At 39.1% G+C, this 16,260-nt stretch overlaps 1 protein-coding gene across 1 annotated transcript in view; it reads left to right on the top strand.

Moving 5' to 3' along the window:
* Window positions 1-15,825, top strand: part of LOC145989870 (alpha-(1,3)-fucosyltransferase 7-like) — a 147,890-nt gene extending 132,065 nt beyond the window's left edge. Inside the window, exons 4-5 of the mRNA XM_083125337.1 lie at window positions 11,245-11,387; window positions 13,500-15,825. Of these exons, the coding sequence (XP_082981463.1) occupies window positions 13,615-14,946 (1,332 nt within the window). The 5' untranslated portion in view covers window positions 11,245-11,387; window positions 13,500-13,614 and the 3' untranslated portion in view covers window positions 14,947-15,825. The remainder of the gene's footprint in view (window positions 1-11,244; window positions 11,388-13,499) is intronic.
* The last annotated feature ends 435 nt before the right edge of the window (window positions 15,826-16,260 follow it).

The raw sequence follows: 16,260 nt of genomic DNA, 5'->3' as shown, positions 1-16,260 counted from the left end.
CAGCAAAGATGGCGAACTACACGAACCCATATATTGGTGCTTACTGTACTTGCCAAGCATTAGAGAAACCGATGATTACTGGTGAGGAAATGTTGTCATAATTGTCAACACTAGACATTAATTGCATTGAACGCGGAAAATTATACTTTGCACTCGGAAACAAAAGTTTTCCCTGTAACGAACGTACTCCTTCCTCGTAGCAGCTAAAACTCGCACTCGGAAACAAAAGTTTTGCCTGTAACGAACGTACTTCTTCTTCATAGCAGCTAAAACTCGCACTCGGAAACAAAAGTTTTGCCTGTAACGAACGTACTTATTCTTCATAGCAGCTAAAACTCGCACTCTGAAACAAAAGTTTTGCCTGTAACGAACGTACTTCTTCTTCATAGCAGCTAAAACTCGCACTCTGAAACAAAAGTTTTGCCTGTAACGAACGTACTCCATCCTCGTAGCAGAGCAGCTAAAACTCGCACTCGGAAACAAAAGTTTTCCCTGTAACGAACGTACTCTTTCCTCGTAGCAGCTAAAACTCGCACTCGGAAACAAAAGTTTTCCCTGTAACGAACGTATTCCTTCCTTGTAGCAGCTAAAACTCGCACTGAAGCGAACTCCTAGAAACTGAAGTGCTATGATTTGTAAGGACTCGGTAACTTGCAGCATATTTTAGCGATGGTCACACTGGAAACGGTATCGGGCCACATTTTTACACTGGTGTACACGGTAGACAAAGGTAGAACAAACACCATGTAAATAAGTGCAAGCTACTCAGGCGTGGACGGTCGTATTTCACCGACCAGTGAAATACGACCAAATCATTTTGTTTTATTTAGAAGTGTAGTTCCGTGAGCTTTATATACTTTCATTGTTTCGATGACAATAGTGGACAATAAAAGGTTTATTGACTCGACTGACGAACGTAAAACATTAGACGATGCACAATCGGGTGCCAGGAAAGTGTGCGATTATAGTGGAATTGCAAAGCACTGATTACATTTTCCGTTATCGAAAATAGCCCAAAATAATAAAAGTCTTAGACCAACCTATACGTCATTTTGTACTTGTTTATTGCAGACAAAAGTTGAGCACAGGGCAAGTACCTGAAGTGTTGCGAGTAGCAAGCATAAATTTACAATTTTAATTAACGGATGTTTACGAAGCTCGACGTTCTAACAGGCCCTTCAGGGCAGTGCTAAAACATGGAAGAATTTCACACCATTGTGATGAAAATACTGAAAATACGTATGTCAAAAAGGCCTTTTGACACGTCTGGCTGACATGTAAACAAAAGGAACCAATAGAAACCCTCGGCTACCCTTGGCGAATATCGCGAAGGCCAATTGTCTATCGTCACATCAAATGTTCGTTAATAATAACTTATAGAATTATTATAGAGAGTCGCGGTGGTCTAGTCGGTAATGCGTCTGGCTGCCACGCGGGACACCAGGATTCGATTCCCGGTGTGCGTGATCTAAGGTCAGAAATTTTCCGGCCTTGTCCCCGCATAAAGCGGTAAAGGCGGCCAGACCGTGGTTCTGATCAGATCAACTCCAAAATGGCCGAGATCGAGAATATGTGGAGTCCTACCCCCACATCCGCTAATTATGCCTTCATGGCAAGGGGAACTTTACCTTTTTCTTTTTAAATACTTGTAATTTAGTTTTGGACAAAGTGTATTACCTTCCACAAGACTATTAATGCTGTGTTCTGAGGATAATTACTCTAAATTCTTCCGTCGAACTAACATCGAACAATATTGAGGAACTTCTTGTATGCACAAATCAAAGCACTGATTAGGCTAGATGTCTTGTACAAAGCAAGCTTTAACGCCATGGAGAGCTAGCTCACTGTAATCCACTCATTCACGGCCGACATGTAAATCAGTAGGGATTACAGGTAATCGTTTTGGAGAGTTACTATATACAGACTGCCTAAAAAGTCACGCGTTATGCAGACATTTACAATATTGCTCAGTATGGTCTCTTTAAGTTCAAGCCACATTTCATATTCCCACACCCCCAAAGTTATCATCATAATTTAGTTAATAATAAATAATGACACAAGCCATCAAATTGTACATATACTGTAATTACTGTACGATTCGAGACTTCGTGAACATGTTATAGTTGTTGCACATAAGCTAACGAAACGAAGTTTAAGATAGATGATTTACTTGAACGAAATTATTCAGAATCACGAAAAAGCTCGAGAAAGAATCAATCAATAGATGGAATAATAGTAAAGCAAGGTCCTTATCAATTGACAAAATTTAAGTATACTTTATGTTCAGGTAGGCTAATCAGGACTGAACTTAAGTGGGATTCGAATCAATGCAACGTATCTCTCTCTACCAGACAGTGGCGACGAGTTTTAACACCGCAGTGTGGCCTCTTAGGGAGAATTCACACCGAAGCGACACGCTGCAAGAGACACGTGTAGCTTGCAAACGACCACTCAGTAATCAATTGAACCTTTCGAACCGAAGCGACACGACAAGCTGCACGTGTCTCATGTCGCTTGCGTGTCGCTCGGACTATGCCGTTTTCTCAATACCGTGCATCGTGTCGCCTCAATTTGTTGTTTGCGTATGCGCAGTGAATGCTTCATTCCAACGAGCTATATTTAGACTCTAGAAGAGAGCCCAACGGGAGGCCTTACAACATGTTCTGTACACTTCTCCAAAAGTTACTTGACCTCCCTGAAAGTTTTCTAAGTCCAGAAATAGTTAAGTTGGCAACATAGCTTTTGAGAACGAGCAGAGAGTAGCCAACTTTACTACAGGTCCTTCTACTACGCGAGAAACCCTGTGGTGAAAGATTTACATTATTTTTAATAATATGAAGTCAGAAACTATAATTGCTCCACATATTATTGTAGAGAACAATACGAATAACTCAACTATGAGGAATAATTTAAGAGAATACTTGCGATTAGGCATGATAAAATAGGATTCAGAGAAACTGTTGTGAGGTTGGAAACTCTGCACTCGCTCGTGGTACACTTAGAGGAAATCGCTGACAAGTTTGAACACAAAAGGACATAATTACGAATAGTTTATGCAAATAAAATACGACAGCACCTTGCAAAGTACTGTGTAATGAGCGAAAATTAAAGAATTCGCAATTTGCAGCGAAAATTTGTTCGTCGCATAGGAAAAGGGTAGCATGGGCGATCATCAACACGTTTCAAAGCAAAGTATTGGTAAAGTACTTGCGTCACAAATATATTTTTCCTAAGAATTAAGGGTCGCGGGTTCAAATCCTAAGCTCTCCAAAATTGTCATTTTTAATTATTTTTTTTATTGTAAGTGTGGCATTAGATACATTGAGCATGATGTTTAGTAATTAAGTTGAATAATTTTGTTTCAGAATGTTCGCAAAAAATAATTCGGTGTTGGAATCGACGAATGTTTCCAGCAGCTCAATGTATTTGTTTCTTCTTTCTGGCACTAACATTCATCAATTTCGATCGAGAAATACCTAAATTGTTGTCGCATTCCAACAGATAACAGATACGTAGTATTTGGCCAAACAAGGAATGTGCTGACTATATCTTCTTTTCTGAGCCAACACAACAATGCTAAACCGAATATCAGTCCGTTTGCCTTCAGCAATAACCAGAAAACGTTAATTCGTTGCGTTTGTCGGCTTTCTTTTGGCTTTTAGATCATTTTCAACATTCTGAAACAAAATTCTTCAACTTATTTACTAAACTCCATGCTCAAAGTATCTTATCTGATGCCACATTAAAAAACAAAACAAAACAAAAAAAACGAAAGAAAAAATTGGAGACCCTTAATTCTTAGGAAAAATATATTTGTAGCAAATGATTTGAAACGTGTTGATGATTTCTCAAGCTACCACTTTTCTGTGCGACGAACACATTTTCGCTGCAAATTGCGAGATTCCATAATTTTCGCTCATTGCACAGTACCTTGCAAAGTGTTGTTGTATTTTATTTGCATAAACTATTCGTAATTATGTCCTTTTGTGTTCAAACTTGACAGCGTTTTCCTCCAGGTGTACCACGAACGAGTGCAGTGTTTCCAACCGCACAACATTTTCTCCGATTCCAATTTTAACATGCCGAATCGCAAGTATTCCCTTAAATTATTCCTCATACTTGAGTTTTTCGTTTTGTTCTCTATTAATATGTTTGGCGAATATAGTTTCTGACTTCATGTTATCAACAATAATGTAAATCTTACACCAGAGGGTTTCTCGCCTAGTAGAGGGACCTGTAGTAAAGTTGGCTACTCTCGGCTCGTTCTCAAGAGCTATGTTACCAAATTAACGATTTCTGAACTTAGAAAACTTTCAGGGCGGTCAAATAACATTTGGAGAAGTGTACAATGTTTTAAGATTTAAACACAACGTTCTTTTCGCTTTATCAAGTTTTTTGATGCAGTTATCTGCTGTAGTTCTCTTTCAACATCGTGCAAAGAGGCCGTGTTTTGGGCATTAAGGACGTGATTGCTTTTATTTTAAAAGGCCAGCTCATGGAGGCACTTTAGTACAAAATAGATTAGTTAAGGTGGTAAAGTACTCTAGTGCATCGTTTCTCAACAGCCGGGCCGTCGTATCAACTATACTGAGCTGCGAAAGGTTCTGCTGAAAGTGGTTGACAAATAACACAATCCCAATATCATATTTGAGTTGTGAGTTTTCGTTTTTTAAGTCCATTTTATGCACAAATAGACTAATCAGAACTGGATCTGCCCGGTGCTTCCACCGGGTATCCAACCCGGGATGACTTAATTACAAGGAGACGACGTTACCACTTCGTCATCCATATTTTTATATTTGTCAACAATCCTACACGTAATCAAACTATTATTACTCTTTTTGATTATGCTAGAATTTAATTTTCAATATTTAATTTCATGGGTACATGTTAATTTATGCATAAAATTTTAAATACTAGAAAGGTATTTACGAGGAAAATTCTTGGGCTAAAGGCATTGACTTAAAAAAAAAAATACCGGGTCATGGTTTCAAGAAGGTTGAGAATCATTTCCCTAGTGTTTCGGTCTTCGCTTTATCCAGGCTGGAAAGTCTAGCGTATAAAGTTTGAGGTGAGTGCATATTTTTTCTCCGTTTCTCATGCACAACATGCCTCTCTCTCTCCTGAGTTTCAATAACTTGCACAAATTTTACAACGCGATTTATATGTAACAATGTCTTGTTACGTTTTTCTCGGATGAACAAAAACCTGAATAATGCAATTGAGTTTTCTTAGCTTGTTCAGCTTTTTTTTTTTTTTAAGTCAGGACTTTTCATGTCCAGCATATTATTTATTGAACTGGGGTGGGTTGTTTACATAGTAGATGTGTACAGGAACATTGATAATTACAATTACATTAGTGTTTCCTGCTACTGTCGCAGGAGACAGGTCATAGGTATGTGCCCAACATATACAACTAACTACAAACAATACATACAAGATATACAAGGATTGTCATGATAATTACATGAAATTTAAATACAAGCACAGGTGCACATATTATACATTTAAGAAGCATATTGGAAGTTTACTTAGGTTCCATAGATAATTGTCGACACAAATTTGTTTTCAGATATAAATAATTTGTCCATAAGAGGGTATCTTTCATTGTGATAAACAGAAAAGAATGTTCACAAATATTACCTTCCGTCCAACCGGACGAAAGACACAAAAAGGATAAAAAATATTATTGTTATTTGAGAGGAGGCAATCGTATCGTAACTGTAAAACCAGAATTTCTATAAGCTTGCGAGGATTGTGACATCTAGCGGCCACAATTACGAACAAAGGCGGCTTTTGATGCCGAACAATTACATGTCAGCGGGAGGGAAGGGGCGTTTGTTTTCCGTTCCTTCATGAAGTGGAGCTTTCTGGAAAACAAGTGTGCGAAAGACGGAAGCGACGCGGCAGAAGAAGAAAAGAACAGTTCGTCTTGTAACACATACACAAAGCCTTGTGCAGTCTTGTTAAGAAGAGTGCTCGCCATTTTGCATGTCTGCAGTGCTGCCCTCGCGTGAGAAAATTAACGGTCGTCGAATGAAAAGACGTTAAAACGTGCGATTTTTTCGTGACTTGCTTGTTTTCCAAAACTGGGTCACTGAATTCGACAGGATTGTCATGTCAATTATGTGTGTCTGCCATAAAAGAGAAATACATCACAGACAATAGAAAAAAAAGTGAATAAATAAAAGGAGAAAGATGATTCGACGAACGGCATCGCTATTGTGGATATTAAACATCATATCTGTTATTCTTAGAGAATTCAGGAAAATCATGTATGGGTTGCTTGTTCAGTCAAGTTTTAAATGTGTTATGAACGCAAATATTCCACGGCTATTTTTAGTTTTTAGTCCATACTCTTTTACAACTTATGTGTTCATACAAAAAAGAAAGTTTGTCGTGTCGGTGTTGTACGGAGACTATATACAGGGTGGCTCAATAAGTCACTTAACACCCTCAGTACAAGGCCACTGCGGCATGGAATTTGAAATTGGCGATGACCAATCGTTATCTAACCACATTGACGCCACCCACACGGTCGGCGGCCATCTTGATGTCCGCCATCTTGAATTCAACTTCAGAATTTTAAATGGGAAGGGGGTCGTGCGACATATCAAAATGGGGTAGAATTTTACGAGAAATGCAATGGTGAAGATTTTTTCGACGTATCTTTAACCAGTGAAAGTTATGACTGAATTCTTGTACCAATTTGCTCCTTTTCGAGGTGTTAGAAAAATGCCTTAAAATTTGTTTAGCGCTTCGGTAATGCATCGAGATCAAAGTGACGTCTATGGAGAGACGTTCGCATGCCATTGCACATTATTTTAATCGGATACATCCATGAAGAGCTGTGCATTATGAATGGTTGTCGCGAACAATTTACAGTGTGACGCTTCCATTGAATTAAAAGTCCTTCACAGTGACAAGGCTAAGGTTTATGTTCATAAGGAAGTTCATAAACAGAATATTCGATGTTTTTTTATCTGATAACCCATTTTCGACAGATCAAAGCTGAATGGTTAGTGTTGGTAAGTTAATGGTGTGGCGTGCTGTGTGGAACACGATTGGTTAGTCAATTTTCCATCAACGGAACCTTAAATGCTTAGGGCTACTTGGATTTGTTAAATAAACAGTTTTGTTCACCCTTGCTTATGGAAGAAGGTACTTTTTACAGAGTTTTTTCAATAGGGAAGAACACCAGAACACTTATGGGAACGTTATGAACCTGTTTTTGTCCAAAGTTAGTTATCAGATGACAAGGGTCACATATTCTGTTTATGAACTTCCTTATGAACATACACATTAGCCTTGTCACTGTGAAGGACTTTTAATTCAATGGAAGCGTCACACTGTAAATTGTTCGCGACAACCATTCATAATGCACAGCTCTTCATGGATGTATCCGATTAAAATAATGTGAAATGGCATGCGAACGTCTCTCCATAGACGTCACTTTGATCTCGATGCATTACCGAAGCGCTAAACAAATTTTAAGGCATTTTTCTAACACCTCGAAAAGGAGCAAATTGGTACAAGAATTCAGTCATAACTTTTTACTGGTTAAAGATACGTCGAAAAAACCTTCACCATTGCATTTCTCGTAAACTTCTAGCCCATTTCGATATGTCGCACGACCCCCTTCCCATTTAAAATTCTGAAGTTGAATTCAAGATGGCGGACATCAAGATGGCCGCCGACCGTGTGGGTGGCGTCAGTGTGGTTCCCCCTTGGCCTGATAACGATTGGTCATCACCATTTCCATGTTGCGCGCTGCAGTGACCTTGTACTGGGGGTGTTAAGTGACTTATTGAGCCACCCTGTAGTGTATGTGCATAGACAAAGGTGTTAGGTTAGGTTACCTTTGTCTGTGGTATGTGTGTGCAGTAGCGTAACTAACACGCTCTGCGCCCCCCCCCCCCCCGCCACAACTTCAAGTTGTGCGGCCCTACCCGTTTTTTTTAAACCTTTCCTCTCTAAAATATTAATTCACGCCTACATTTATATTAGATATATACAAATATGAAAATGCATACATGTAATTTGAATAAATGTAAAAAGTGGTACGAAAGGTTAAGACATATTATAATTACATATGAATATACAAAAAATACGCTATTGTTAAATGCCAATTACCAGTCCACTTCGTTTTTTGATGGAAGCAAATTCTTTTGAGAGTTTGATCAAGTTCAGTTTTCGAGCCCGATCGTTTTCGATGCTTAACAGCGCCAGTCCACTCAATCTCACTCTTGTCATCGTGCTCTTCAAGTAATTGTTCATCAATTTTAGCTTGGAAAATGACTTCTCAGTTGATGAAGACGTCACAGGTAGGGTCAAATACAGCATATAAGCAGTGCATACCTCAGGAATGCTACTAGCCAGAATTTTGTTTTCTATCAACAGGAATTTTGAAACTTGCTGATGTTCGACATGTTTCTTTTTATTATTATTATTATTATTATTATTATTATTATTATTATTATTATTTCAGTTTTGACACTACATTCCGAAAACAAACAAATGTCTATAGCTACAGTGCAATATACATGTTCCTCATATTTCTCTCATAAAATAGCAGATTCCACTAACTGTCTGTGTTCCGTTAGGGTTGGTGGGGTTTAAATAAGGTGAAGCTTTCTTTGATTTGTTTCATACTCTGAAATCTATTGTTTACTTGATTTACTACAATTTCTAAAACACGGTAGAGAAAGCGTATTTTCTTACCTGTCGTCTACTCTTCGGTGACATAATCAATGACTTGAACTATTCAGTTAATGAAGATTTTCTTCTAATGGTATTTCACTTTCTATTTTTCTAGTGATTAACATTTTCTGTTTGCAGTTGTAAGGACACGGAAATAAAATATGCTTGGTTGAAAATATATTTTACGCCGAAAGGAAAACTTTTTGAACTATCGGTCTTTCTTAATTTATCATTCTTACTGCGCCCCCGAATCCGTGCGCCCCCCGCACCGCGGTATTGCGGGAGTGCTATTTACGCCACTGTGTGTGTGCAGGGGAGGAAATATAAAATTTTGCCCCCTAGGCTATGCTCTGTTTTGGAGTTTGAGGAGTTTCGTTTTAAGTCCACTTTATGCACAGGTAGGCTAATCGGAACTGGACCTGCAATTTTAAGTGGGATCCTATGTGCCTCAACCTGGGGTAGGTTAGGTTACTTCACTTCCAATGATTTCACGCTAGAAACTCCTTCGTTCTACCTTCTTTCATGAAAAAAGCAACTAAAAGAACTAGACGCATGTTGATTCATTTTGCTATTATCACAATATTAAGGAATTTTAAAAGTCCATGGTCTTTGTCACTTCTACCCCTTGTAATGAGGCGAGCATTACTGGATCCTTTTTATGTTATAAATTGTATGTATGTGTATTTCTGTACTGGCTTTTCTCGAATTCTTGGCCGTTGAGGTAGGAGGGTGTGTCGCTGGACAACAGACCAGCTGAAAGTTTTCAGTAATGGCTTAGGTCATTAGTGGGGCCTATAAATAGGAAGGGCAGGGGAGCAGTGGGTCTCAGATGTTTGGCGGAGTACAGCGATGTAAGAGGTATCTTCTTCTCTAAGCAGAGCGGCTGGGCGAGCTTTCTTTCCTTATTATGTGAACCGAATTTGATTTTTGATTTGATTTAGTTTTTTTTACTTCGCGTTTTGTGCCTCTTGGCTAATTTGCGAAGATGGGGATGAGTGATGAAATGATGAAATTGATGAATGGACATTCACAAACAACCAAGCCCGACCGGGATTCGAACCCGGGACCCTTGGCGTCGCAGCGCGATGTGCTAACCACTCGGCCACAGGGTCGGGCAATGTGAACTTTCTTTCTTTTAATACACACACTTGCTCTTTTCACATTAATTCAATAGTACATTTCATGTGGGAAACCGGGTACACACGTACACATACCTTCAGCCACCTTTTTTGGTATTGAAGGGTTATTTTTTTTTTTACTCGTGAAGTCAGTGGCTACACGAGTCTACGCACTCTCTTCGGGAAGGGGGGACAGGGCACACTGAAATGGGATTTTTTTGTTAATAAGTTTTAACTTATGTAAATAAGGTATGAATAAACCTGTATATATCAAAAGGGAAATGGGCAAGTTATAGTTTGAAGGAATACCTGTCTATTGCCAATAGTTATATCCACAGAACTTCAGATACTGTATGTTTTGAACCTAGGGACAATGTTTTTAAATGTATGGGTGTGTATGTTGAAGGCGTGAGCTGTGAATCGCTCTAAAAACATAATTTATACCCATACACCCTTTAGTGTCTCTCATTTTTGTGCAGCCCCATGACTTGCGTCACCTAGGCTGTAGCCTAGGATAGCCTACTGGAAATCCCGCCTGTGTGTGTGAAGTTATGTAGTTAATAAACAGGGAACGGTTTTTTTTATGTACCTAAAACTTATCTTCATATAATGCTAAAAACAACGTAATTTTGTATCATTGCGAACTGTGATATGTAAGCTCGAAAAATGGTACTTTCCCCCCATATTTTTACATATACTTAACTTCTATATTTTCAAGCATATTCCGACATATACCGGTATTCCATATACAAGCCATTGTTAAATACCAATTAATTTTAAGTCTTGACAATAGACAATGCATCTCTTATTCTAACATTCTTGACAACAATAGAGAATGCAAGCTCACGCTTTGGCAGTGAAATCCATTCCATATTTTAAATATACTCCCATTACTTCATGCGATATTGAACGCAGTTTCAGTCAATACAAATCTGTCTTTAGGATAATGGCTTACCAATCTTGAATTTAGGTGCTCAAAAGTGAATCTCCTAAACGTGAATCACGTTTAGCAGATTCATTTTTGAGCACCTATAATGAAGAATAGTAATCCATTATTTTGGTAACCTAAAATAAAACACATTTTGTATTTGAATTTTACATCACAATTAATGTCATGTAAGCCTAATGAATTTAATTTAGCCACGCGAGTCGTTTGCTTAATGCAAATTGCATTTTTCACAGTTCTAAGTTCGTATTTAATTCCATATTTTGATTAAAATAACTAAACGTAACACTTTTTAGTACATATAAATCCGTTCCCTGGTAATAAATATCAAAACTCATTACAATGCCATTGAATACATTAACATTTTTGTGTGACTCCATCCATAAAATTACTTTGGCGTTGTTGCAAATGTCTGTTATTATACTTTGTACATACCTTCCAAATGATGGATACTATATACATTTTCTTTCTAACTTTTAGGTTCAAAAGCTGTGGCCTTAAGTAATGATTGTTTCCTGACATCCGGTCTATATGCGTAGTTCATCCACCTCGCCCCCTGAGTGCCTCGTTGAGACATGGAAACTTGAAAAGAAAAATTGGATGGTGCTCCGAATTGCAGCCAGGTACGTACGTCTACATCGAAGACATGAGTTGTATTTAGCGACAGAGCAAGGCTTTCTTTGTTTCTATTTATGTTATTTTACATAGATTTCAGTAGCACCACGCAGGGTGCAAGATCATTTAAGACTGGTGGGAGAGGGAAGATCTTAAGCTAAACAAACAAACAAACAAACCCCCCCACACACACACATACATACACACACAAATATATATTCAGGGTGTCTCAAAAGTAATAGCTCAAATTGACACAAATCAAAGTACACGATAATAGAAGCAAATAAAGTCTCAGTAAACATGGGTCTGCAAACAAGCCGTTTTCGAGATAATCGCGAATGTGTGATTACAAGCCGCCACTGACTTCATTGTTTGTAAACGTCGTCCTAGTTGGTAAAGTTTACTGAGACTTTTTTGCTTCTATTATCGTGTACTTTCAACTGTGTCAGTTTGCGATATTACTTATGAGACACCCTGTATATATAGATATACATTATATATTGTTATTAAATATAAAAGTATGTGACTAAATATTAAAAAAATACATTATTATTAAATATAAAGGAATTCGTAGTTTTCATGCTACACTACAATACATCAGATGAATGTTTTTTCATAATTTCTCATCTTTGGGGCACAAAATAATCATGAAAGTGGCCATATTTCTTTTGCTTACTGTGTGCTGCCGGGTAAGTTCGAAAATTGTTAAACATGCGAGGTGCCCAGGCTCCCTCTTTTCTGTAAGCTCCAAAAGTTGATAATGTTGAAAAAATCAAAAGTTTGACGCTCTGTATCTCCAAATGGGGGACGGAGGAAAAATCTGAAATTTGCACCACAGTTAGACCTCTTGAGGCTGAAAATAAAATTAAAATTTGTTGAAGGTATTTTTCCGGACAAAAAATATATTTAAGATTAAATTTAGCCAAACAAAAATTTACAACACTAAATAAAGCCTGCATGGAAAGTGAAAAATTGTAAGACAAGAAATAGCTTTAAATACATTTGAAACGCAGACTTATTAAAAATGTATATTACCCGCAACGCTTACCCTATTAAAATGTCTATATTTACTGCATTAATATGCGTAACCATGATGTTTTAGGGGGATGGGGGCAACTGGCGAGAAACATTTTCAATGCACGTAGGAATAGGAAAAAGGAGCGAAATAATATTTAGTATTTGAACTCCAAATGGGAGTTCTCGTTCCAAATACTCACCTGCCTTTAGCTATTTCAAACAATATACTTTGAACGGCAGCATCTTGCTTCTGTCACATTATCTAAGGGGGATACAAGGGGTACAACTCTCACCAAAGGATTTAAGGAGTACTGTATTAATATTATTAATTATATATTAATACATATAAATATATTATACATATGGAAGGGTTAAAGTTACAGTGGTTTAAGTCACTTTCTAAAAAATAGACTTAGACACAGAAACCAGATCGAGATAAGTCAATCTGTTAACAGAAAACGTGAAGTAAATCAGAGATTCATTCAACTGGCAACAGATGACAGTTGAAGTTCTAGTGATAAAGGAAACAGCTGTTGTGTTGATCAGCAAAGTGCTGTGAGTCACTCTTTGTTTTTTTTAAGTGACTTACACCACTGTAATTTAACCCGTCCATATATAATAATATATATATATATATATATATATATATATATAATATAATAATATTATTAATAAATTAAGTTGTATTAATATTAAGATTGTAATTATAAATCCTAATATATCTTTGATAGAAAAATATGGATGAAATGGAATTTTATCTATATTACTATTAATAGAAAGCGGATTATTAGATCCAGTTGTACAGTCACCGGCAATAGAAATGGGACACCTAGATCCTGAAATATCACATCCTTGCAAGGCGTTATGTGTGTTGCCTAACTCTATGACCATTGAAAATTTGCTATTAAAATCCACTTATCGCCGTAGTGTTGGACAACAGACATAACGCCTTGCAAGGAAGTGATATTTCAGGATCTAGGTGTCCCATTTCTATTGCCGGTGACTGTACAATGTACCTTCGTTCATGCGCGACTGTTTATGTGTACACTTGATACATTTGATATCGATTAGTTACTGATGCACTGCTCCTGTTCTCTTTGCAGTTTGTAATCGGAACTCACGCTCAAGAATAAACTATGAAGGCTTGGAGGTCGACCAGACAAAGCAGGAGGAGAGTTCCCGTCGTTGAAGGTACGCCCTGTCCCGGTTGCCGATGCTATGTCAACGCCCAAAGACAGGATATATAGCGCGGAAGAAATGGCGAAGATATTTCTCAAGCACAGGTCGATCGTCATCTTGGTCGCTAGCATCGTGTTCTTCCTGGTGGTGATCAGAACGCAGATCCCCGGAGATTACGGGAGAGGCCAGTTATGGTATTCGCTGGTGAGCGACGTTCCGGTGAGCATAGGGGCGATCCCGGAGGAGTTCAACTGGCGCCACCTGTCCCTGGAGGAAACGAAGAAAATGTCGGAGTTGGGTCGGCGCATCTTCATGACCGGAATGCCCCGGAACGGCATCCGGAAGCCTCAGTCCACGTCCGAGAGGAACTACACCATCCTGGTCTGGAAGCACGGTCCGTCCCTGGCGCGCCGGTTCGTGAGGTGGTTCGGGAAGAAGGACCACGACCCGTTTGAGCTGTGCTCCGTGAGGAACTGCAGGTTGACCTACAAGGATGAGGACCTCAATGTCTCGGATGCGGTAATGGTTCACCTCCACAAGACCAAAGGCCCGGAATTTTTACCGAAATGGCGTAATCCGAATCAGCGCTGGATATTCCTGACCGACGAGAGTCCGTACCACACATTCATGTCGTCCAAGAAGTACAAGTTGAAGGACTACAACGGACTCTTCAACTGGTCCATGGCGTACAGGATGGACGCCGATGTCCCAGTGCCTTACGGGCGGACCGTGCCTCTGTCTGCAGGCGATAAGGTGCCTGGGGTGAGGAACTTTGCTCGGGAGAAGAAGAAGTTCGCGGCCATAATGGGTTCCAACTGCGGAGGCAAGAACGGCCGCTGGAAGTACGTGAAGGAGCTTCAGAAGCACGTCCCGGTGGACGCGTACGGGAGGTGCGGGAAGCTCAAGTGTCCCGGACACTACGAGAGCGACTGCCGCGTCCTGAGGGACTACAAGTTCTACCTGGCCTTCGAGAACAGCAACTGCCGAGAGTACGTCACGGAGAAGCTGTGGTGGAACGCCTTCCAGAAGGAGTCTCTGCCGGTGGTGATGGGAGGCGAACGAGAGCACTACGAGAGACTCTTACCTCCGAAGTCTTTCGTCCACGTCGACGACTTCAGGAGTCCGAAGGAGCTGGCCGAGTTCCTCAAGCGCCTCAACGCCAGCGAGTCCGAATACAATTCCTACTTCGATTGGAAGAAAGACTTCAAGGTGGTCAACGAGCACGGCTACTTCCAGACGCCGGTCTTCCACTACTGCCGCATCTGCGAGGCGCTCAACTACAACGACCCGTCCCCAAAAGTGTACAATCATTTAGAAAACTTCTGGAGCGCCGGTAAAGATTGCTCTCCTCCTAAATGGGTGCTTAAATAACCACAATGTGCCTTGCTTTCGTGCAGGGAACTATATGCTAGTCATTCCTAAATAATTTGATACTGTGCACTCACGATATGCCTTACAGTGCCTTAATTCATGTGACTGGCAAGAGACATTTCACCGTGTGTGTGTGTGTACGAACATGTAAATTGAACAGTGACAACTTAAACCGTGTTTTTAGTCCTTTTTTTTAAAGAAATCTGGAAAAAATATCCATTAGTAAGGAAAAAACGCATTGCTAGTTCATTGCATGTGATTCTTCTACTTTCTGTGTTCATTTGAAGGGTCAGAGGCGAAACCAGATGAGTCAACGCTCGTCAAACTCTGAGAAATGAAATTTTAATTGCAAAACATTACTGGACATGTAAAAGAAAAGGTGCAAAAACATATGCTTTGAAGAATGGAAGTGTCAAGTGTATGAAACGGGACAAGACATGTTGGAAAGTCCAGCACCATCAACATGGCACTAAATGGCACCATTACCTCGCTGTTTTTACCCCCTGATCCTTCATTTGAAATTTTCTTTGTTTTGCTTTCCAATAAGTTCTAATGAAAAGGGTTCCTTTGATTTTTGTGTTCTACTGTTTCATTCTTTACGTGCGTGTTTAGTTTTGTCTCAGATATCGCTGTTTCCATATTGTTTTTTGTCTTGTGTTGTGTACCTGTTGAAACAAGAAGTTTGACACTTCGTTGTTTTCATATTTTGTTTTAAGTGAAACGCGATAACGTTCGACACATGTTTACTCCTTTCCAGATTTTTCCGCCAACAAAAATGCTTTTAACATATCTGAGAGTGTTTGCTAGTATGTTTGTTGTTAAAATGCGCTGTAAAGCACATTTCTGGACTTGATGCCTTACAATAAAAAGATCCTTTAACTTTCTCTTTTATTACATCTCCATTCACTGGAAGATACAGTAAAACCTCGTTAATCCGGACTAATGGGGGGGGGGGGTATAAGTTGACCGGTTTAACAAAAGTCCGGATTAACTGAAATAACCTAAAAGAGCAGTAGAAAGTGCATTAAAACTCCGTTTATAGCAAAAAAACACGTTTATTATGGTGTATTTAAAAGACATAGGCTTAAATACACTATACAGTACAGTACAAAGTCTGCGAGAAACAGAATTTCATCAGTGGTTGACTGCCTTTTCATCGGGAAGTTCTCTTGTTGACTTCTAGCCACATTTATAACCTTGCATTCTTCTTTTTTTTCTTCTTTTGGCCTTTGCCTGTCGGGATTAAGCGAAGTCCGAAGTAAAGAGGTTTCACTGTACTGCTTTCGTACCTTATTCCTTTAGGGGAATCTCCTG

The sequence above is a fragment of the Lepisma saccharinum genome, chromosome 7 (genome assembly GCF_977018435.1).
Source record: "Lepisma saccharinum chromosome 7, izLepSacc3.1, whole genome shotgun sequence".
Taxonomy (NCBI): Eukaryota; Metazoa; Arthropoda; class Insecta; order Zygentoma; family Lepismatidae; genus Lepisma; species Lepisma saccharinum.
Note: the sequence above shows the minus strand (reverse complement) of the source record. Positions and strands in the feature narration are given on the sequence as shown.